The 24,750-nt window shown below is 42.4% G+C and overlaps 1 protein-coding gene across 1 annotated transcript; it reads left to right on the top strand.

The window, feature by feature from the left end:
- Positions 1-1,777: 1,777 nt before the first annotated feature.
- dicer1 (dicer 1, ribonuclease type III) lies at positions 1,778-24,032 on the top strand. The gene is made up of 30 exons (XM_044143175.1): positions 1,778-1,967; positions 3,722-3,777; positions 4,654-4,737; positions 4,828-5,031; positions 5,743-5,905; positions 6,004-6,134; positions 7,128-7,262; positions 7,342-7,502; positions 7,644-7,812; positions 7,959-8,431; positions 9,064-9,196; positions 10,127-10,369; positions 10,439-10,593; positions 10,683-10,815; positions 10,897-10,972; positions 11,465-11,604; positions 11,685-11,864; positions 11,949-12,162; positions 12,608-12,761; positions 12,841-13,023; positions 13,823-13,928; positions 14,004-14,179; positions 14,715-15,354; positions 15,429-15,581; positions 16,025-16,633; positions 17,523-17,763; positions 18,451-18,719; positions 19,604-19,766; positions 19,847-19,922; positions 20,792-24,032. Exons 4-30 carry the CDS (start codon positions 4,918-4,920, stop codon positions 20,955-20,957), a joined length of 5,556 nt encoding a protein of 1,851 aa, XP_043999110.1. The 5' UTR covers positions 1,778-1,967; positions 3,722-3,777; positions 4,654-4,737; positions 4,828-4,917; the 3' UTR covers positions 20,958-24,032.
- The last annotated feature ends 718 nt before the right edge of the window (positions 24,033-24,750 follow it).

Here is a 24,750-nt window from a genome sequence, read left to right as displayed (position 1 = left end):
AATGCATAGTGTATTCAATCACAAAGATGATTTATGTTCCAGCAAGCATGTTCCAGAAGAATTTTCTAGTTTTTAGCGTACACTGGCAATATCAGAACTGAATCTCTCCTCATCTGTTTTTAGTAAAACAAAACAACACGTTGATGAAGCTGTTTGTGTCAAATGCTTTATTTATGAAGCAGCATGATAAATCACCCTAAAATCCAGAGTGTGGCTGATGGGAGTTCCACTGCTTCTACAGTTTCTTTTTTGTCTGAAATCAAAATCAAAATTGTTTTATTAGCTTGATGGTGCCATCTACTGACCATTGAACAAAACTACTGAGTGTACAAAACGTTGACAAGCCTCTTTTATATTGTTCTCTTAATCTGTAATTTACTTGTTCCTTATACGTGGAAATCAGCAGGAGAGGTGATGAAATCAATCCACAAATGTTACGCCCCGGCTCCACTTTGGGATGCAGTCACAGACCGTAATCACAATGCTAAAGAACGGGTTGTGGAACCAGTTTGATGTACTGATATAATGGAAAACAAAGAAAACAGCAACACCAGAGACACCTGGATAATCCCCTATAGGGTGACAGTGTCCATCTGATATGAGAAATGCATCAAGATGTAGAATCAGATGTTAAAAAAATATACTGAGGATGGCACAAAACAACTTTTTGTGTACTGAACAGTGCTAACAACTGCTCCACAGAGGAGTCAATTTTAATGTAATTTTGTTTGAATTTGTCAAATTAAACAGCAATGTACCTTCTCATCTTAATTTGTATGTTTTGGTTTCTAATCTAGATCTATAGAGTTCTCCTTGGAGGAGTTGTATTGGGGCCTGACATTGAATCACAGCCTGGGCTCTTTATAATTGTCTCAGGGTACACCAGCTTAGTCCCACAGTTCAACAAGATGACTGTTAGGTTCATTGGTCTCTCTGAACTGACCTTATAATATGACTGTGTGTGTCTCTGTGTGTGTCTGTGTTGCCCTGCAATGGACTGGCAACCTGTCCAAGGTGTAACCTGCGCTTGCACAATGACTGCTGGAAATAGGCCGCTGGCAATCTTGCAAGATAAAGTGGGTAGACTCAATGGATGGATAGTAACTCTGCAGTTTTGTTTTTTTACTTCTACAAATATTAACTGCTATTAATTACATTAGTTTAAATTATGTAAATTTGCTCATCTTGACAGCAATACTGATATCATTAACACTTTTATTTAAACCACTTATTTTTATTTTGTGATTATGGTCCTTTTTTAAAGTTCTAACACACATAATTAGCGTAGTTTATATCAGGGGTGGGTCCTCCTGGTCCTCCAGGGCCGGTGTCCTGCAGCCCTTAGATGTCTCCCTGATCCAACACACTTGAATCCAACAGCTGAATCACCTCCCAAGTACAGTCACGTTCTCAAGAGTCCTGCTAATGACCTCATTATTTGACTCGGGTGTGTTGAAGTAGATGAAGTGCATCTAAAAGTTGCAGGGCACCGGCCCTCAATAATATATATTGAAAAAAAAGCTTTTCAAAATACTTCATTTTTAAAGGAGCAAAACATTTTATTGTGTCACCCTCGTTTTATCTCTGTTACTTATTGAGATATTGTCATTGTTGTTAAGAACCTCGTTTTTATTTTCCGAGATATTTTCAGTATTTTAAAGGCCTCCCACGGCCCTAAATAACCTCTCTACACCTCTGGAATGTGCAGTTTCCGTCTGAGGCGGGTGAACTCCGTACGCAGGAAGCCTATTCTGGTCCACTTACGTAGGTTAGCGTTCGGGCTAAGCAACTACGGCTGCTCAGATAGCGTAAATAATTTAGCGTAGCAGAGGCCCAGGTAAAGGAAGTGGTCCCCCGTGGACAACTAGCCACAAACCGGGACACCAAGCCTGGATGGCAGCGAGGATTTCCACGGAGCCAGTTCGAATATTATTATTTGGGACAATTAAAAGCATTTAACTCCACGGGTGAGTTTCTGCGTGTCTGTTCGGTGTTTCTGGAATATTCTGCGCTACATAGCGGCCCTGCTAGCTGTTAGCCCACTGACATGAGGATGATGATGATGATGATGGAGGAGCGTGGCGGTGCGGGGCCGTCCCCACGCTGCGGGACTCAGGCCCTGCTTCTGATCCAGTCACACAGATACGTTTGGTCGAAAGAAAAATACCAATACGAACCGGGTCAGAACCAGACGGGGTTAAAAACATTTTAACCTGCTAGCATTGCTAACATTTGGCTGAGGGGTTCTGGATCAGTTTTGGCTAAAAGGTAAAATCCCAGGTCCTAGTTCGATTCCTGGTTCTGTTCCCGGTTTATCGAGGGACTCCTGGTTTGAGTCTCAGACCGGCTGGAGGCTCATAGCGTTATTTTAGGTTCGGCCGAACCTTCTGGTTGTGATCCCGAGCCAGTCTGAGCTCTGTCTGCTTTCACCTACAGCTATAAATCTGTTTATTTCTGCCTGAACATTACCGACGGGTGACGTCAGCAGGTAAACACATTACTTACACCAGGTGAATAGGAACTGAAACTCAAGTTTCATTCATATCTCTTAGTGATCAAAAATAATGGGGAATTTTACTTAAGTCCTGGTGCATCATATAGATCACAAATATTTTGCAGTTTTTCCACATATTGACCCAGTTTCTTGAGATCTAAATGAACCAACACGTTGTCAATATATCCTCTCATACATGTAACAGATTTGCTCAGTAAGGTTATCCAGGAAACTCTCTCCAGCTCCTCCTATTGGGTCACAGGATTTGTCCTTCCAGGGGGAATACACCATATTCAGTTCAGTTGTGTCTTATCTATTGTCTATTCCCACTTATCCTTATTTGAATTTTTCAAATTAAACAACAGGGACATCTGGTTTCCATAACTACGCAGGTGATCCACAGCTCTACATTACTAAGTCATTAGGAGACTAAACAGATGCTTAGAGCAAACTAATGTGCTGTAACTTTCTCCAGCTGGACTGAAACAAAACTGAAGTTATTGTCTTTGGACCCAAAGTGGAGCGATCTAGTCATCTGGCAGATTCAGTTAGTGCAGTTAGAAACTACAGATAAGGCTTGAAATCTGGGTGTATTGATGAGATGAAAATCCAGGGTCACATAAAGACGGTTACAAAGTCGGTCTTCTATCACCTGAAGAACATTTGATGTCCCAGCAGCAACCTTCCAGATCACTCAAGTCTTCTGATTCTGGTCTGCTCTGAATTTTATGAGATTTTCTTTCTTTTTAATTGTGAAACTTTTATTTCTGCAGTCAGGGATGCATGGGTTGTTAGTTCAGTTTTGAAAAAATAAATAAAAGAAAATACAGAAATAAACCAAACTGAGTCAGAATAATGTTTCCACACATCAGGGCTGTGAAGATCTTTAGGATCGCTGCAGGACAGCGATTTGACTAACGGAACATTATCAGTGTATAAGTAGTTCAATACGGATTAAATCTGGCTGCTGATTCTCATCATTACATAAAAAGCCTGTAAATAATTAACTGACAGGACAGAAATAGTCTGGTTCTGACCGATCTGCCAGAACCCCTGAGAGCTGGTTGATCTAACACAGCTGTGCTCTAACCTCCTTCATTCTAAAACAAAACGACAAGGAGTTTTTAGGTTATTGATGGAGTCAACTTCATCAAGTCCTTTGGTGTTGTCGTAGAAATAACCTGAAATGTTGAGCTTCTCACCTTTTACTCCTCTTTTTCTTTGCAGTTACTGCAGATCTGCAGGTTTCAGTCTGACTGCTGCCGTATGACCCTTTCTGACAGGTGAGTCCTTATGACTAGAAATGCATTAAAATACTGTCTTGTGTTCGAAATCAGGCAATTTTTCTGCTTAATCTGCTTCACCAGTGACCACTTGATCTAAATATGTAAGTCAGATTTTTTTTGTTGATCAGTAAATGCACCACCGTTGAGGAGAACCAGGTTGACGGCAACACTCATTGTTACGTCAACCTGCATCCTTCACTGTCTTGAAAAGAATGGGACTTGGTTTTATCATTTCAACATCTGGACAGATGTGAAATATGAATTTATATTGACCTATTAATTAATAATAGGTCTATGTTTTATCCTTTATATCTTACCATTTTTAATTCTGATTGAACTGGATCTTTGACCTTAATCCAGGTCTAACATCAGTCTGAAGCACTAGAGCTATAACTTGTATAGGACGTTTTACAGATGTTACTGACGGTGTTGTGGTAGCATATATGTCCCATATTCTCAGCTGGTTTTTGGGTTCAGCTTATGCACTGGGCATTTTTGCTGCATGTTTTACCATTTCTTTCCTTTCTGCCATTTGTCGGATAATTGTGCTGTATTAAAAAAAAAACAGTGAACGGTCGATATAAAACTAGCATGACGTTGCTTCTGCTCTTCATGTTAGTAATTTATGATCACTCATGGAAATAACACTGCAGAAAATATTATGAATACCTTTCCTGAATCTTCTAAAACATCTAAGATTGTAAGTTTTAATCTGTGGACATGCAGTCTTATCACTTAAGTAAAGAGCTAAATATTTCCTCCAGGCTTAGTGTGGCTGGTGTGTGCATCCCTGTGAGTGTGTGGAATGTGTGAGGGTATATGAGGATAACTCTGCACTGTGTTTCTGTTATGTCTGTTTCCACCTAAATGAAGGAGAGAATCAGGAGTTGAACAGAAATGTTACCATGAAGCCCAGATTAGCTGTTCTCTGCTCGTCAATAAATTCAGCTGTTACCTGTGAGTATCTTTCATGTTTAATCTGGTCTGGATTAATCTGGAATAAGATTTTCCTTAGGTTTTAATCAGTGTTCTCATCTGTCCTGTTAGTGATCTTCAGTCAAGAGGGGAAGATGAAATGAGATAAGTGGACGTCTGGAGGAGCGCAGCCCCTTCACCTCCAGCTCAGCTCAGTGAAACATGGCAGGCCTGCAGCTCGTCACCCCTGCTACTTCACCCATGGGGCCCTTCTTTGGTCTGCCGTGGCAGCAGGAGGCCATCCATGACAACATTTACACGCCCAGGAAATATCAGGCAAGCCCTCTGCTCCTTCCTGATTTTGTTTGGATGCCTTAATTTCTGTTTGGGTGCTTTAATTTTCAGATATTTTCTTACACCTAATAAAAATATGCAGATACATTTTTATCTGAACTTAAATCAGACCAAACCTTTCTTGTTTTAGGTTAGTTAGAATTGCCAAAACTATTTCTATTTGCTAAAATCCAGAAAACTAAGCAAGAAGATTTTTTTAATGTCGTATTTAAGCGTTTAATTTGAGCAGGATGGTAATTTACCTTAACACAATTTGTTTGGATTGTTTAATTATTCCTAATGACTCAATGACTTATTGATCTGTTTTGCTAAACATTTTCCTACATTTTATATGTTAAAACAACATTATTAAAATTAGATTTATTTATTTTTTGTTGAATTATTGTTTTGTTCTTTAATCAATCAGGTGTGTATGGTGTGTGTCATTTCAAAACATGCTTTAGAAAGTCAGTACAGTCACTGAAGATTATTAACGGCAGTAATAAGTGAATTGAAACTGTCTTTTTTTGAGTTTGATCTCAAAAAAGAGATCAAACTCTTTTTGATCTCTTTTTTCTTTTTTCTCCAAATGTGGTGTTGAAAAAGTTTAAAAACCTACCTTGAAAATGCTTGAAAAGTGCTTGGATCTTAATGAGAGAAAAGTGTATGTTCAGCATTCATGACCTTTGTACTTGATTGGATCGTTGTCTGTAGGTCGAACTTCTCGAAGCAGCTCTTGAACGCAACACTATCGTCTGCTTGAACACGGACTCAGGGAAGACCTTTATTGCAGTACTCCTAACTAAAGAGCTCTCCCACCAAATCCGAGGGAGCTACCAGGAAAATGCCAAAAGGACAGTTTTCTTGGTGAATTCAGGTAAACCGAGAAAACATCTAGTTCACTCATTTTAAGGTTAAACTCTAATTGGTTGGTAAACAGCAACTTACTTTTTTATTTATTTATTTTTTTTATAGTGTCGTCTGTAATTCAGCAAGCTGCTGCAGTCAGAACTCACTCGGACCTCCAGGTGGGGGAATACTCAGACTGGAAGGAGGCGTCAGCTTGGTCGGATCAGAGATGGAGTCAGGAGATATCCACAAATCAGGTTCTCGTCTTTTACTGTAGGAAAAGCAGCTCCAAGATATTTTCACATTGGGCTGTTATGATCATCACCAGACATATTTAGGGCTGAGTGATATGACTTTAAAATAAAATCTCAGATATTTTTATACCAGATCCGATTTTCAATTTTAATAAAAACATTTTTTCTTGTTTTCTTTTCTAAAAAAGAAATGACAAAGTATTTTCAAAAAGTGGCTGTTATTTCATTCGTCTCTTCTGTGTGTTGTAGAACGGAGTATTAGGGCCTCTTTGTTTATTATATTCAGAAAATTAGCTGAATAATTATGAAGTTTTACCAGAAGAAACTAATTTAAATGAAATACAAAGTTAAGTTAATGAGAAGAAGGCTACAATAAAATTTTTAGGATCTGACATGAGCACCTGAGTTCATGTGGTTCTTTTTTCAAAATGGACTCGGTTGTTTACACAATTTTTTCAAAGTCCGGCTTTTGATAATACTGTTATGCCGATAGATTAAAAGATGAAGTATTTGTTTAAAATCTTATCTGTAAAATTTATACCAAAGCATAACTTCACAAGATGCTCCACATTACTCTTTTGAATTTTTTATGTTTTGTGTTCTAGTTCTCATAAAATAACTTTATTTGGTTAATATTACAACTTCATTCTTGCATTATTTTGACTTTATTCTCGTAATTAAAAATAAAAAATCATGGCGTGGCCCTAATAGTCTGTCATAGAGTCGACCAGAATTCAAAGTCCAAATAAACAGAAGCTGTAAAAAACGTTTGCCAAACAAAATGGCGGCTCTGGGTTTGCTGACATCACTCTGAACTATGGAGGAAAAACTCCAGATTTTCCAAAAGTTAAATCTTCAAAAACTAAGATTTTGATTAATTGATTAAAAACCCAGCCATAGTTGTACTAGTATTATTCCTTTCTTGCTTGGGCTGCAAAGCTGTTTCCGTTCATCCTGCTCAGATTCTGTCCTCTGATCAGTTTCCTCCTTCCTCAGGTGCTGGTGATGACGTGCCACATCTTCCTTCCTGTTCTGAGGAGTCAGATCTTACCTCTGTCTAAAATCAACCTGGTGGTGTTCGATGATTGTCACCTGGCGATCACAGAGCACCCTTACTGTGACATCATGAAGGTGAGGCTTCTCCCAGTAAGTTTAGCCTCTCACGCAGTCAATCTGTGCCAACATGGTTGTTCTTTCTGTGTGTGTGCAGCTGTTTGAGGAATGCACTTGTGGACCGCGAATACTGGGCCTCACTGCTTCCATTCTCAATGGGAAGTGTGACCCATCCGAACTGGAGCAGAAGATCCAGAATCTAGAGAGAATCCTGAAAAGCAATGCTGAAACGGCGACTGACCTGGTGGTCCTTGACAGGTGGGAATTGCATTCATTGAACAGTTATTCTGAGTGGCATTGGGCCTCATCAGAACTGAGGTTTAGTTTTACTGAACTCTTCAGGCTCAGTCCGAACTTACAGCCAAATCTTTAAAAGCTAACATTCGCTGCATGTTTCAGGTACACGTCTCAGCCGAGGGAAGTGGTGCTGGACTGCGGTCCCTACGTGGACAGGAGCGGCCTTTCATCCCGTTTGCAGGTGGAGCTGGATGAAGCTCTCCTCTTCCTCAACGACTGCAACATCCCGTTTTCCAGAGAGGACAGAGATCCCACATTCATCTCCAAACAGGTCAGACCAAAGACGTTTCTGATCCTAGTTTTGGTTCAGAAAATCAGATTATTGTCAGAATAATCGATTATTAAAATAATTATTTGCAGCACTACTTTTTTGTTGTTTTCTGGTTGCTTTTGTGTAAACTGACCTTTTCTCTGCAGATCCTGAGTGACTGCCGTGCCGTGTTGCTGGTTCTGGGTCCTTGGTGTGCAGACAAGGCTGCAGGTATCATGGTGCGAGAGCTGCAGAAGTATATCAAACACGAACAGGAGGAGCTCAACAGAAAGTTCCTGCTCTTCACCGACACCATCCTGAGGAAGGTGCACGCTCTGTGCGAGGAGCACTTCTCCCCCGCCTCCCTGGACCTCAAGTTCGTCACGCCGAAGGTGCTGCGCTTGCTTGAGATCCTGCACGAGTACAAGCCGCTGGAGCGCCAGCAATTTGAGAGTGTGGAGTGGTACAACAACCGCAACCAGGACAATTACGTGTCGTGGAGCGACTCGGAGGATGAGGACGAGGATGAAGAGGTGGAGGCCAAAGAGAGACCAGAGGCCAACTTTCCCTCCCCGTTCACCAACATCCTGTGTGGGATCATCTTTGTGGAGCGGCGCTACACAGCTGTGGTTCTGAACCGGTACGATGATCCAGACCTTTAATCTTTTAAAAGTCTTCATCAATGATTCTCTTCATTTGCTTTTTCATCTACTGAATGAGACTCTGTGGGTTTATTTGATCAGCTGAACAGATTTTTCTAGGGCTGAGATGATTAATTGAGATTAACCAAATAATAAAATAATTGTCAACAAATTTAGAAATCGATTAATCGCTGACTGGGGGATAGAGATAAAAAAAATTATTCAGTTTTCTGAAAAAAAAACAAACAAAAAAAACCTCAACATATTTTCATTTGTAATTAAGACAAAAATATAAAAAAAATTACATATAGATTTTGTGATTTAAGATAAAAAACACCTTTTTCTGTAAATATGTTTTAGTCAGATCTCCTCAAGTGGCATAATTTAAGCTCCACCCAGTTCAGATTTACTAAATTTTAAGCAATAAATTGTTTTTTTTTTCTTATTTCAATGAGCAATCAAATGGATTATTTGCACCTGTTAATGTATTTCTAATAATGTTGCTAAAATGGTCAATTAAAAATCCAGTTTTTTGATTTATTGATTTTCAGAATAATAAATGGATAAATTGATATTTTTCTTTCGCTGTAAAACTCATTGAGGACCAACATATAACCCTGTGTGTTTGTAGTCTAATCAAAGAGGCAGGGAAGCAGGACCTGGAGCTGGCTTACATCAGCAGCAACTTCATCACCGGCCACAGCATCGGGAAGAACCAGCCGAGGAACAAGCAGATGGAGGTGGAGTTCAGGAAGCAGGAGGAGGTATACAAACATCTCACACCATGTTGGTTCTTTATTCTGCTCTGAAATCAGCAGAGCAGCAGGTGGAAAATAATTTAGAAAGTTGAGTGGAGCTGCACTCTTCAGGTATACCAACCCGACACATGGAGAGACACACAAGACAGCTGCAGACTGCATCCAGAGTGGTGGAGGAAAATGTTTTTAAATAATAAAAAAGAGGTCAATTTTTGAAAGAAAATATAGCATTTATGTAGATGTTGATAGGTTACTGTTGTATGGACAAGTAAACTTTGATTCACTGGAGGTAGATACCCTAACTACTGTCCTAAATTATTTGGTGACCTAATGACACTTAAAACTGGGGGAAAATAAATCTGATAAATTTACAGTTAAGTTATTTCCGAATAAAACAGTGTGGCTACTCACTATATTATTGACGTCAAATAAAAAATCGAATAAGAATTTTTATTTTTTTTAAATGACACCGATTTATATTGGAAGATTTCTATTAACTTTGAACTGTATATGTGATATATGACTTTAATACTGCAATTCATTTAGAAGTTTAAATTCTCTGCACAATTGGAAGTGATTAAAAGAAAAACTGATGCAACTTGCTTCACAAAGTCTCCACCTTTTAAAAAATCTTTCAATATTTCATCAAATATTGAACAGTTTAAAAACCTGGTGGTTTTGTCTTTTCCGTTGGCTCATCGGTCACCTTTGGGTGCCATCTCCTCAGTCACTCCTCATGCATAGTGGCTCTGCTCCTGTGCTTTCTGTTCACTGTCACCCAACTCCAAACTTTAGACCAGTTACTCTTGTTAAAAAGTTTATATTTCACTGTCTATCACCAGAGAAAACCACAGTTGGAGATTTTGCAGGATGGTTGAATTGTTAGGAAACGATCAGAATTCAATCCATCTCCTATCCGCCGTCTTCTTCTTGCAGGTTCTCAGAAAGTTCAGAGCTCACGAAACCAACCTGCTGATCGCCACCAGCATTGTAGAGGAAGGTGTGGATATTCCAAAGTGCAACCTTGTGGTCCGCTTCGACCTGCCTACAGAGTACAGGTCCTACGTCCAGTCCAAGGGTCGAGCCCGGGCCCCCGTCTCCAATTACATCATGCTGGCCGACTCTGAGAGGACAAAGAGCTTCGAGGAGGATCTGACCACCTACAAGGCCATCGAGAAGGTAGTTTACATCTGATTTTAAAACGACGAGGAGGAAAACTTGACGGTATAGTGACTTTCCCCTGAGCAGATCCTGAGGAATAAATGCTCCAAGTCCGTGGAGGCGGGAGAGTTTGAGGCAGACCAGAGTCTGGACGACGATAACCTCCTCCCTCCATATGTCCTGCGGTCTGAAGACGGAGGCCCACGGGTCACCATCAACACGGCCATCGGACACATCAACAGGTCCTCCCCTCAGGTCTCCATGGTTACCTCGGTTCTGAACAAAGAACTCGTGCTAAAGCGGTTTCTTTTGTTTTTCATCTGGTTCTCAGGTATTGCGCTCGGCTGCCCAGCGACCCGTTCACACACCTCGCTCCCAAATGTAAAACCGTGGAGACGGGTGATGGACGCTTCCAGTCCACCCTCTTCTTACCCATAAACTCTCCTCTGAGAGTCCCCGTCAAGGTGCAGCTGCTTCCCTGCAGGTTCTTCTGCTGAACTTCAGCTCCACCTCTCAGTCATATTGATGTGTCTGTGTGTGTTCAGGGTCCCATCATGAACTGCGCCCGGCTAGCTGAGAAAGCTGTTGCACTGCTTTGCTGTGAAAAACTCCATAAAATAGGTAAACAAGTCATCGATTCATGAGTTAATCAAAAGGTGATTGATATTATTGATCGACTAACAATGACTTTTTTTCTTGCATCAAGAGGGTCAACTATCTTTCAAGTAACAAATGGGATTAACAGTAAAAACATGTTATTTTTACTGACTAAAAAAATTACACTATTTTAACATTAACAGCTGAAAACTAACATTATTTGCCGTTTTAAATAGTGACTGAATAAACAGAAAATTGTGGTTTTCTCACATTATTAAACATTTTTATAAAATATAACAAAACAGGAACCTCTTAGGTTGCAGAATAGAAAAATAAAATATTAAATGAATAAAATATGTGAAACAAGAACAGAGAAATGTTCGTACATAAGTACCGTCTGTTTGCTCGTTAAAGAATGTTAAAGCTTCGCTCCATGAAGCACATTAACTATCGACAGCCCTCGAAATCAAAGTTGTTTATCAATGGTGGCTCATCCTGTTCTGTACTGTATCGCAGGTGAGCTGGACGACCACCTGATGCCTGTTGGGAAAGAGACGGTGAAGTACGAGGAGGAGCTGGACCTTCATGATGAGGAGGAGACCAATGTCCCGGGTCGACCTGGCTCCACCAAGAGGAGGCAGTGCTACCCTAAAGCCGTACGTTCCTCTGCTTTCCGTTGGGTTCGTCATAAATCAGATCTGGGTTATAAACGGTGACACTCCTTGTTCCTCTACAGATACCCGAGTGTCTGCAGGACAGCTATGCCCTGCCGGAGCAGACCTACTTCCTATATGTGATCGGGATGGTCCTCACCACGCCGCTCCCCGATGAGCTGAACTTCCGCAGGAGAAAGCTGTACCCCCCTGAGGACACGACTCGGTGCTTCGGCATCCTGACTGCCAAACCCATACCTCGAGTTCGTCTCCGTCTGCACCGATCCTGGAAATATTCTCTCCTCCCTCTGGGATTCTGATGATTTGTGTGTCCGTGTCTTTTGCAGATTCCTCATTTCCCGGTGTACACCCGCTCGGGCGAGGTGACCATCTCCATTGAGCTGCAGAAGTCGGGCTTCACGCTCAGCTCAGCCCAGCTGGACCTCATCACCCGCATGCATCAGTACATCTTCTCCCACATCCTCCGCCTGGAGAAACCTGCACTGGAGTTCAAACCCACGCTGGCTGACTCAGCTTATTGCGTTCTACCTCTGAATGTTGGTGAGTGCTCCTTCGCTCCTCCTCTTCCTCAGCAGTCACACTCTTAGTGTCCTGTAGGGCGGGGTGATAAAAATGATTTAATTCATTAATCTAAGTTTTAAATAGTCGCACATTAGAGTTGCACTCAGAAATCATTCATTGCATTCATTACATTCAGTGACTTGAGACGGTTGAGAGTACTGCTAGCTAGCTTGTTTGTGTCTAACCTAAGTGAGTGCAAACATTTTAAATTCTATTGTTAATGGTCTTCAAATGATCTTCAATTTGAGTTGGTGAAACCTGCAGAAATGCAGCTTTTCAAAATATTTTTTGTCATTTGTAATTTCTTTTTAGAAAAGAAAGCTAGAAAAAAAAAATCTGACTTAATTAGTATCTGACTTGAAAAAATCTGAAATTTTACTTTTAAGCCATATCTACTGACCTCATCTCATTTCTGTTGCTCCAGTTGGAGACTCTGACACTCTGGATATGGACTTTATGTTCATGGAGGACATTGAGAAGTCTGAGGCCCGAACAGGCATTCCTACCACTAAGTACACCAAGCAGAACCCCTTCATCTTCAAGCTGGAGGACTACCAGGATGCTGTGATCATTCCAAGGTACGCCCAGCTTTCCTCCGAACGTTTCGCACCAAGCCGACGTGAAACGCTGAACAGCTGTCCATCGTTTCCTCCTCAGGTATCGTAACTTCGACCAGCCACATCGTTTCTACGTCGCTGACGTCTACACCGACCTGACGCCGCTCAGCAAGTTCCCATCGCCGGAGTACGAGACCTTCGCTGAGTATTACAAAACAAAATACAACCTGGACCTGTCCAACCTGAACCAGCCACTGCTGGATGTCGACCACACCTCGTCCAGGTGACGCTTTCCTGCAGCTGTTCATGGTTTTTTTTGCGTTCTGATCTTTAACGTTCCCATTTCTGACACATAAACTAATAATGATGCCACCAGCAGTGACAACAGTGGGAAAAGTGCCTTCTTTTTACTATCTCTAATGGCTTGTAATAAACTGCAAACAGAATTTATGGTTTTCTTTCATTAACTGATTCCTTCTTTCCGCCAGTGAAGCTTTAATATTCCTCCAACAGCAACCACACATGGTATATCTGTATGAACATCTCTCTGTTCCTGGGGAATTTATTCTTTTCAAATTGTAATTTTCTACTCAGAAATTTAAGAGGTTCCTGTTTTGTTAGATTTTATCAATGCATCTATGTTTTATAATGTGAGAAAACCCACATTTTCTGTTTAGCTTTTAATAAAGCTGACAAAATTGGTATTTTAAATTCAGTATATTATGAAAGGTTTAGCCATTTATGTTATGGAAAGATGATCAGGCCTCTTAATACAACAGATAACTGATTTTTAATAAATGGCAGCTTATCAGTGACTTGTTACTCAATCTGTAAGATTAATCAACTTTAGATTAACTCTTTAATCGATAATCTGCATCAGCATCTTTACTTGGCATATAGTTTTTATAAACTAACCCTGCTTTTCGCTTCTCAGCAACATGTAGCAATTTTTCTGCTGAGAAAAGTTGCAGTTATCAGAGAATATTCATATCATCCACTTTATCAAAATACTATTTGAAAGTAGAAACTCTTCAGCCTGGTCTCTGCTGCGCTCCAGTTGACCGGATCTCTGCTGTCCTCAGACTCAACCTGTTGACTCCCCGACACCTGAACCAGAAAGGGAAGGCTTTGCCACTGAGCAGCGCAGAGAAGAGGAAGGCCAAGTGGGAGAGTCTGCAGAACAAACAGGTAGAATCGGCAGTGTGTTCATCGTTTGTGTTTTGAAAAGCTGTTCACCCTGATTCATTACTGTTCTGGTGTTAGATTCTGGTTCCGGAGCTGTGTGCCATCCATCCTATTCCCGCCTCCCTGTGGAGGAAAGCCGTGTGTCTGCCCAGCATCCTGTACCGCCTCCACTGCCTGCTGACGGCCGAGGAGCTGCGAGCTCAGACTGCCACCAAAGCTGGAGTTGGGGTGCAGACCCTCCCCCCCGACTTCAGGTGACCTGGCAGACCTTGAGAAAACCTTAAGATTTTGTTCTCCGACGCAAATATCTGAGTGTCAGAGATCTCTTTCTGCAGCTGTGAGAAGGAAACTTGCGCCACCTGGTGTTCATTCTTTATAAGTACTAAAAGTAAAAAAATAACTTGTACATTTTCCTCCCAGATCAACAGCATCATTATAGATCAGGGTCTGGTTTTTTTTTGTTTTTTGTGAGGGTGTTATTTAAAATGTCTTCCAGTTTCAGTGTCAAGAGTTCTTTACAAGATTATTTCATTGTTTATTGCTTTATTGGTCTTTGAAAGGGCAAACTTTCATTATATTGCTTGAAAATGGACTCAAAACAACAACAATATTGCCTGTCACAATAATTTCCGGGGCAATTTATCATCCAGCAAACTGTTTTTCACTTTCTAAATTGATTTACTGAACTAAATTAAGCTCTGATGACGTTGTAATTTGTTGAACCTGCTGTGGTCCTGTAAGCTAGCAGCCGCTCCTGATCTCTGTATCGCCGGGTTGCTCCGTCTGCAGGTATCCAAACCTGGACTTTGGCTGGAAGAGATCCATCGACATAAAAACGTTCTGCCCTTGTCCCGAATCCTGCAGTGAAGAAGCCGATTGTAAGCACCAAAATCTCACCTTCTTAGCACTTCCCAGCAGTCACCAGGGGCCCCTCCCGGCCCCTGTAGAGGGGCCCTGCACGGGGAACCTGACTAACGGCACTACCGTGACGAACGACAGCCACAGAGACGAGCACCTTCACCAACATGATAGTTGCCAAGGCTGCGGCGGCAGCTCTGAATGGAAACACGACGCTACCTCAGTTCCTGCGCAGACGCCCCTCAGCCCCAGTCGTCCTCAGCCCAGCCATGAATGTACCTCCGGGAGGACCTCGCACCACAGTAATGAAGCTACCTCAGACTGCACTCGTACAGCACCTTCCCCTGACCTCAAAGCCGGGCCCCAGGTCACGGACTCGCCCAGGAACCTGGGCCCCAACCCCGGCCTCATCCTTCAGGCCTTGACTCTGTCCAACGCCAGCGACGGCTTCAACCTGGAGCGGCTTGAGATGCTCGGCGACTCCTTCCTGAAGCACGCCATCACCACCTATCTGTTCTGCACCTACCCCGACGCACACGAAGGGAGGCTCAGCTACATGCGCAGCAAGAAGGTGAGACACGCCGAGGTCAGCTGCTGTGTTGGGTTCCAGGAACCAGAGCAGTTCACATTCTTTGTGTTCCTCAGGTGAGCAACTGTAACCTGTACCGTCTGGGGAAGAAGAAAGGGCTTCCCAGCCGGATGGTGGTGTCCATCTTTGACCCTCCGGTCAACTGGTTGCCGCCTGGATACGTGGTGAACCAGGACAAGAGCAGCTCAGACAGAGTGGACTCAGAGGAGGTTGGAGCTTTTTTCCTGCTGCTATGCACTGCAAAAACCCCAAATCTCAACAATAAATTTTGGTCTAGTTTCTTGTGCAAATATCTTGGCACACCTGAGATTAGACAAAATTAACTTACAAGTAGTTTTTTAGCAAGATGTAGATGCTTGATTGAAGTAATTTCTTAATATTCATGGCAGATTTTTTTTTATTTTAAAAACAAGACATTTTTCCCATGTGATAAGTGAAATAACCTGCCTGGGGAACTTGTACCTTTTCATCAGTATTAAGGAATTATTTGCTTTAAAAAAAAGTTCTCATCTTGCTGGAAGGATGCATGTTTGTTTTAATGTTATTTCAAGATATTTGAAGTAGAAACTTGATCAAAAATACTTGGTGAGATTTTGTGTTTTTGTGGAAACCCGCTTGTTGACCTTCTGGTTGACGCTTCCTGTCCATCCAGGCAAGAGAGGAGCTGGTGTCCAACGGGCGATCTGGGAACGACTTCGACGACGAGGACAGGGACGACGAGGGTGAAGACGTGGACGAAGACGAGCTGATGCTGAAGGACGAACCGAAGGACGACGTCAACATGGAGGACGACCTGGAATACTACAAGGAGCACATCCGTTTCATCGACAACATGCTGCTGGGGTCCGGTGCGTTCGGGAAGAAGATCTCCATCAGCGGCTTCGGCCCGCCGCTGAGCCCGGCCCCAGGCTCCTCCCCCTCCTATGATTGGAAGGCCCCCAAGAAGCCCGCCCAGCACTCTGAGCAGGCGCACTGCGGCTCGGCGGCCGAGGAGTTCGACTACAGCTCGTGGGACGCCATGTGCTACCTGGACCCCAGCAAAGCGGGCGAGGAGGACGACTTCGTGGTGGGATTCTGGAACCCGTCGGAGGAGAACTGCGGCACCGAGCTCGGGAAGCAGTCCATCTCCTACGACCTGCACACGGAGCAGTGCATCGCAGACAAGAGCATCGCCGACTGTGTGGAGGCTCTGCTGGGCTGCTACCTGACCAGCTGTGGAGAGCGGGCCGCCCAGATGTTCCTCTGCTCGCTGGGCCTCAAGGTGAGACGGGGAATGTCCGTCTGGACTGGAGTAAGTGTTAAACCTGAGGAATCAGTGGAGGAAAATATAGAAAATATAGAAACACTGGGTTATACCTCAAGGTAAGACAGCATAATCCTGAAGAAACTCTGGAGTCAAACAGACTAAGTCAGGGGTGTCCAAAGTGCGGCTTCTGCAGTGATAGTTTGTGATACACATGGAGAATATTTATTATTAATCAGGGCAAAAATATTAGAGACAAATTAAAATCTCGCAAGAGAAAATATTGGCTGCAGCACAAAGTGTTAGGGCTGCGACTAAGGACTATTGGAATAATTGATTTATTCTGATGATTAAAGTATTCAATACCCCTGCTTTTTGTCGTCCTCTGAGGACTACATCGCTCCAGCATTTAAACAAATGTGTTAATGGCTTAATGCATTTTTAATTACTCGGGATTAAATAATGTTTTATTATTTTTCAGAAATCTTTAAAAATGTGCAAAGTGGACCCTCTTTCTTTTAATGAAGCAAACCTTGAAACCCTAACTCTAAAATTATTTACACATCTCTTTCCAACAAAAGAATCGACTATTTTACTCATTTAATTCAAGTATTGCAACTTGGTTTATTGTTGAGTAGGTAAGAAAAGTGAGTATTTTGTTTCTTTCTTTTTCTCCTAAATATTTTTTCGCCTATGAGTCAGTTTGACATGGCGATGTTGGCTCATGTGAAACCGTTTGGACCCATGAATAAACCAGATCAGTGCGGAAAGAGTGCAAAACTTTCTAGTCCAACAGTAGTCATGTGTTGCACCATGTTTCCCAGCATGCATTCAGTTTTGCATCACTTCTTTATTTAAAACTTGACGCCAGATGTTTCTCTGCCTCTCCTGTTGCTGTTGTGTGAAGGTGCTGCCGGTGCAGAGAGGGTCTCACACGGCGCTGCTGGTACCAGCTGTGGAGCTGATGTACGGCTGGCTGAAGATCCCGCCCCGCTGCATGCTGGACCATCCTGACGCAGAGCGCACGCTGCAGCACCTCATCTCGGGGTTCGAGAACTTTGAGAGGAAAATCAACTACACATTTCAGAACAAGGCTTACCTGCTGCAGGCCTTCACCCACGCCTCCTACCACTACAACACCATCACAGGTCAGACTGGGGTCACTGGGTGACTCTTTGACTTCAGCTGAGCAATAAATACATTTTTTTTGAAGACTTTGGAAATTATTATTTTTTTCATCAATCCATTTCATGGGTTTCGATAGTTTAGAGTGATATCAGTGCACCCTTGGCGGCCATCTTGTTTGACAAGCATGTTTTAGAGCTTCTGTAGGTCAACTCTACGATGGAGGATTAGGGTTGTGTTTTCAAATTATTATTGCCGGAATAAAGTTGAAATATAAGAGCTCCAACACAAAAATAAAAAAATTAATATGAGGAATGTTGAGTATCTTGTAATAGAAATGCTTAATCGTTTAACACAGCATCAAATTATCATCAGTAGCAGGACTTGCTGTTGTTTGCACAATCGTTTTAGTTTCAAACAACCACGTGAACTGAGTTGGTCACATCAAATCCTGATAACTAAGCTTTTTTCTCATTAAAACAACTTGTTTTTCAATTTTAAAATGTTAATTTCTGGCAGAATAGTTTCTTTTTTTCTCCTAATATGACTGTTCTCTTGAATAACTTTTTGAAAATATTTCTTGTAATTTTGTTTTTAGAAAAGAAAGTGGGCAAAAAATCTGTTAAAATTAGAAGTCAGATCTGGTATGACAAAAGTTGGATGTTTTATTTCTATTCCATCTCAACCAGATCACTTGTCTGTGTCCTCAGATTGCTACCAGCGGCTGGAGTTTCTTGGCGACGCGATCTTAGACTACCTCATAACGAAGCACCTTTACGAAGACCCTCGGCAGCACTCGCCTGGCGTGCTGACGGACCTGCGCTCGGCGCTAGTCAACAACACCATCTTCGCCTCGCTCGCCGTCAAATACGACTACCACAAGTTCTTCAAGGCCATCTCTCCAGAGCTGTTCCACGTCATCGACGACTTTGTGCAGTTTCAGCTGGAGAAGGACGAGATGCAGGGCATGGACTCTGAGGTGAGTTCGCTTTACTGAGAACAGTGGAGGCCTGCAGGCAGAAACTTGATACAGGAACCCGCGTTGCGTTCCAGAGGGTTCAGGACCGACAACAAGCCGGCATTTGGATTTAATTTGCCTGGAAATCAGTAATTTGGCACCAGATCTGCTCCGGTTGTTCCTGGGAAGGAGTTTTCCGCCTCAGGAACAACACAAACATACAAGACTGGGGGAGAAAAGAAGAAATTCTCTGTTTTATGTTGTTGTTTGACTCTGTTTTTAAGATTCTGAGTGGCTTGAAGTTTAAATCACAAAGTTGAGGGACATTTTCAGTCTGTTTCTGTATTAATTTGAAATTTATTAATCATCCAGATCAAAACATCCAGAGATAAGCTGCTTCCTTACACTAGTATTTTTATAATAATTTCTGTTTGTGTGCTGATGAAGTTTTGGCATAAATATGATAATCATTTAAAATCGTAGCATCAAATGTTTTATTCCAATTTTATCTCTGGAATCAAAAAAACTCTGCTGGCATTCGAGACTTGATTTGAAATCCTCTGAGCTACACTCCCCTTTCACATTTGGCAAAAAATGTAAACTTTTCAATTATGGAAAGTTTTATTGATATTTGAATTGTTTAATTTAAATGTTGAGAAGTTCACTTTGAATTAATGTTATTTTTAGACTTTTCAGTTTTATAGACAGCCTTTAGTAAACACAGATCTCCCAGCACATGCGTACAAAAATATGTGAACTATGTCATTGAATTTTCCAAAGAGCGAGTTTAAACCCACATCTTCTGTTCATATTACACAGATACTTTGTAGTTTATATATTTCTTTATTTATATGTATGTATATATAAATTTAGTGGGTTGAACAGCTGCTTGTGTTTCCTTGCAGCTGCGACGCTCCGAAGAAGACGAAGAGAAGGAGGAGGACATCGAGGTGCCCAAGGCCATGGGGGACATCTTTGAGTCTCTGGCTGGAGCCATCTACATGGACAGCAGGATGTCCCTGGAGACGGTGTGGCAGGTCTACTATCCAATGATGAGGCCTCTCATCGGTGAGTCTGCTGAGTTCGTCTTCGATACGTCGGCTCGTTTCTATCCGCGTTTCTCATCACTGGAAAATGTTCTCCTTCAGAGAAATTCTCTGCCAACGTTCCTCGCTCTCCAGTCCGGGAACTCCTGGAGATGGAACCAGAAACTGCCAAGTTTAGGTAAGAAAATCCCAAAATCTGGGATCTTTTGTGACATTTATTGGAACAGCATGTCTATGTAGTATATTCATGAATTGATTTTAGCACTATGTGGACTAGGGGCCGTTAGTGGCCCTTGGACTGATTCTGTGTGGCCCCCAAATGCAGCTCAAGACAGACACCAATGTGTCCTGTCTGGAACTGATGGTTGATGCATATGGAGATTTTTTATTTGTAATTTGAGTAACATTATTTCCAAAATAATTTTCTTACAATGGGAAATGTTTAGTAGAACTCAAAGTATTTGTCTTTTTATAACCAAGCTTTCATAATAAGTACAACTATCCGGAACTGAAACACCGGGTTTGTTGAATTTATTCATTTTGACTAAATGTTGCATTTTGAAAAAAAATTTACCCAAATTTTGTTCTTTAAAAATTAGAACAAATTTGTTCAACTGAGCCCTAAAGAATTTGTAAACTAGATGCCTTTCTTTTAATACCACAAATGGATTTTGGATTTACTATGTATAGCATACAAAAAAAAAATTTTTTCTCCAAAAGACAGAACAAAAAATGTCAAGCTATTTTGCTTCCTAGTTTTATTTTATAGACTCATCAATACTTTTAATTCTATGATTTTGGCCCACGTGACAAAAAAAGTTTGGACACCCGTCCTGCTCCTTAATCACCTGCATATTTCACACTGTTAGTGCAGGGTACATTTAGGCCACGCCCCCTTACTTCCACTGTTTAGTTCTCCTACTGAAACATCTTTTAAGTTGCATAAAATGAAGTAGATTTTAACAAACAAAAGGCATGTAAAAATAGTTGTTATTAATGTAAATCTTTGTTAAACGGAGCGTGGATTTGTTCTCTTCCTGTTCGCAGCCCAGCGGAGCGTACCTACGACGGGAAGGTGCGTGTGACGGTGGAAGTTGTCGGAAAGGGGAAGTTCAAAGGAGTCGGCCGCAGCTACCGGATCGCCAAGTCAGCGGCGGCCCGCCGAGCTCTACGCAGCCTCAAAGCCAATCAACCTCAGGTCCAAACCAACTGAGCTGCCAGCAGCTTGCAGCAATAGCACCTAGCGGAGAGAACGGGGCTGCGTTTCCGTGGAGACGCCACAGCAGAGCACTCTCAGCTCACATCCCGTTTGGTTTTTTTCCCCTTTTTTCAATTTTCTTTAGTTTGTTTGCGCAGACACAATCTTTCTTTGTGCTTCGTGTGATCACGAGTGCTTTATCGTCCCGGCCGAAGAAGTCAGGTGTGCTGCTGTGTTTGCGAGACGAGCCTCACGCTTCGACCCGGGAACGGACGAAGCTCAGTTGGAGCGAAACGCGGCTCTCCGTCTCCGCCTCCTCATCGGTTTGCACTTATTCCACCAGTTTTCTGAACAGTCTCTCTGACACCAAAATCCCCTTCGTAGCAAAGCAAGAGAATATATCTGTAAACAAGAACTCCATGATGATGATGATGATGATGATGATGATGCGGCCTCGGACGCTAAGGCCGGCCCTCATATCCTGAAATAGGAATCCCAACATTCCCAGTTACTGTAGTTGGTCCCATGTTGCTGTGGCTTTTGTGGAAACGCGTGGTCGTCTTGGCAACGGATCTACCAAAGCTGAACCAACATGCGACGACGTTCTGAGGCCGAATGATTCCTGCGGAGCTTCGGATTTTATTCCCTCTGATTAATGTTGCTTCCTGCTAAATGTGGCCGATAAGCCCTGTTTGTTGTTTTTATTTTTTATTTTTTTTACGTGAATACCTCAGTTAACTGCATGCATCTCTCGTCTCCTTTCTGTTTGTTTGGTGCTATGTTTTTGTATTAAGCTTGAACTTCTCATCTTTTTTTGCACTGTAACTACAATACCTCCTTATTTGACCTTTTGTTGACCTGTCGCCATGAAGCCCCGCCACCTTTCGCTCGTCGGAAGAAGGGGCGGGGCCAGTTAGCTGTTAGTGATTGGCTCCATGCAGACGCATCATCAGTGTTGCTGCGGAGGGGTCGGGGGTCATCAGGCTGCACTCTGGGGTCCGTGTGGTTTCTACCTCAGCTCTGTGACAGCGACGCCCGCTGCAGCCGTGTTCCTCAGTGCCTTCCAGCGGGAATCCTCCACTCATCTACATTTCAGCTGGACACGTCTATGAACTGTACAGTGTACCAGCATTCAACCCACTGAAGGGTAGGGCTGCATAGTTGGAAATGATCAGCAGCTGGAAATCAACGTTAAAGTTTCCACTTTCTGTATATTTAAAAGCAGATATTTTCCCAATATATTTCCATTTTTAAAAACAGAAGAAGTGGTGGAGAAAACGCCTCTGAATCAGGCGATTAGAAATCTGGACGGATCCGTCCGTTTCAGTGTGTTGATCTGCTCGGTTTTCAAGCCGCTCGTGTCGTCGCGGTAACCTCGCTCTGTCTCTACAGCTCCTGCCCGCTCGTCGGAGTGCAGCCTGCGGTCGCCTCGGATCTGTTGCAAACTCAGACCGTAGAGAGTGAAACGTCTCGGTCGGACTCTGCATCCTCCTCCTCCTCCTCCTGGCTCTCATCGTTTCCTTTTTCGTTGTTAAACATGTAGCACAAAGAGCATTGCACTTGGCGCCATATTTTACCTCATGTCAGAGCGGAAGGGAGCAGGCGAAGGAGAAGAGGGGACCGCTGGTGTTAAGCAGGACGTTCCTGCAGGTCGCCACCTGACCCCGCACTGGAACAAGCTGATCCGCTGCCCTCACATCAGTCCAACCACAGAGAACTGCTGAGAGCTCATGTCAGAACCCGGTTCTGTTTGGATCAGGTCTCCACCCAGCTCATGCCTTCCTGTTAGATCTGAGTTAATAAAGTTGCTCACTTTTGTATGAGAGAAACTTTCAGCTGTTTCTTTTTTTTTATACACAAATCGATGATAAAGTTTGTCTGAGAGTCCTTTGACTCTTTTCGAACTTCTGCGATGGTTGATGTTTGTGAGAATCTACAGTTGTCCATTTTGCTTTAGATGACCTGAACTTTTTCCAGTGGAGTTCAGGAAGGTTGATTCTTTTTCCTCCTGCGTTTTCCTGTGAATTATTGATCCGGTTTTGGTCCCGCTGGTTGAGCTGGGTTGTTGTTTCTCTGAGTTTTTTCTTTTTCTTTAAGTTGCCATCTGTTTGGGCGGTTAGGTGCCTCGGTTAACTCCAGTTTCTGATGGTGGTTGTTGGTGTTTCAGCTTCAGCAGAACCTGAATGTTTTTATCAGTCCAGCACAACGCTGGGCTGCGTTCCTGGACCTCAGTCACTGCAGAAACACAAACTCTTACCAAGTAATTTTGATTTAGTTTCCAGTGCAAATATCTTACTACACTTGAAATAAGACAACTAACTTTCAAGTAACTATTCACCAAGATATAGAAGATTGTTTTAAGTCAATAATTTCTTTATGTTGATGAAAAAGTGCTAGTTCATTTGGCAGATTATTTCACTTTAACGGGAAAAAGTTATTTATCTAAGTGAGCAAGTACTTTTTTTTAATCAGTATTAAGGAATTAGTGACTATAAACAAGCTCCTTTATCTTGCTGAAAGGTTTCTTATATTTGTTTTTGTCTCATTTCAAGTGTACTAAGATTTGTGCTAGAAGCTAGATCAAAAATAGTTGGTAAGTGTGTTTTAGTTTGACAAATTAAAGATGTTTTTATATAAACAGAACTCAAACTCAGATTATTGTGTTGTCGTTTCGGTTCTGATGTTCTGGAGAAACGTGCCCATGAAGCTCCATCTCCTCTGAATAGTCCAGCTTCACGATTTACAAGAGCGACGGAGAAGTTGAGTGACTGAGCTCCAGCAGAGGGCAGTGGTGGCCTGTGATGTGCAGCTGAACGGATCCGCGTCAGGTCCAGAGTTTTGGTTTTGGTTTTGGTTTTATTGACGGTTCTGAATGCAGAGGCTGGTCTGAGGTCAGTTCTAGCAGAGCTGGGTGTCTGCGCCGTGTTGGGGGCTGATCCGAGGCGGTTCACTGGACCGTCAGGAACGTTAATGTAACAGCGAACTGCAGTGGTGTACAGTCTGCACCTTATGGAGCACAGAGACCTGTACCATTGTTTTCTTTGGATGTTTGTGTAGCTCTGTATATCTCCAATAAAGTCCTGATCGTCAGCTCGGTCTCTCTGAATTGATTATTCTCTACTGGAGGCCTGTTTCCTCTCAGGTGGCCGCCCGCCGTCTCCTCCTCCACCTCCCCGCTCGGCTCTGAGGCTCGTCAGCAGCACCAGGTTTATTGGCTCGGAGCGAGCAGCAGGCCGGGGCTTCACAGCACGTTTATCGGGCCCCGGGGACCGAATGCTGAGCGGCCCCTGCAGCAGGTTCATGCTCTGAACTCAGTCACTTCCCACGTCTTCTTGTGCGTCGTTAATCTGGTGTTTTAAAAGGTCCCGGTGTGGTCACCGACTGACCGCAGGTCAGCTGGTAACGGTCTGAACGAAGATGAGGAGCTCAGCAGCTGATCTCAGGTCCATGGAAAGAGGAAGAAAAGAATCTGATTGTTCAGTTTATCTAAACGCAACAAACAGCAACTCAGACTGAATCTATAAGAAGTTTCTGATAGTTATTAGTTATGATTTAAAGACCTTACAGCCTCTTGTCTAAACCTGTTTCTATTGATTCTTGAATAAAGAAGTTAATTCAAAAGATAAATTCCCATTTTATGGTTATTATATTAATTTATTTAAAATATTTTTATGTAATGAAACAGTTTAATTTTTATTTTTTAGGAGTATTTATCTGAATAATAAACATTTTTATATTATTTCTGAGAAAATGTTTTTAGCAGGTTCAGTATAGTAAAAGAAACCAAACAGCCATGAAATTTAGCTTA

This window comes from Gambusia affinis, linkage group LG16 (genome assembly GCF_019740435.1).
Source record: "Gambusia affinis linkage group LG16, SWU_Gaff_1.0, whole genome shotgun sequence".
NCBI classification, from domain to species: Eukaryota; Metazoa; Chordata; class Actinopteri; order Cyprinodontiformes; family Poeciliidae; genus Gambusia; species Gambusia affinis.
Note: the sequence above shows the minus strand (reverse complement) of the source record. Positions and strands in the feature narration are given on the sequence as shown.

What these genes read in the sequence shown, in the direction of transcription:
- dicer1 (XM_044143175.1), top strand. Translation starts at nt 4,918, where the DNA reads ATGGCAGGCCTGCAGCTCGTCACCCCTGCTACTTCACCCATGGGGCCC. An exon ending in CGTTCTACCTCTGAATGTTG is followed by an intron (nt 12,163 to 12,607) that starts GTGAGTGCTCCT and finishes CTGTTGCTCCAG; the next exon opens with TTGGAGACTCTGACACTCTG. An exon ending in GCTACATGCGCAGCAAGAAG is followed by an intron (nt 15,355 to 15,428) that starts GTGAGACACGCC and finishes TGTGTTCCTCAG; the next exon opens with GTGAGCAACTGTAACCTGTA.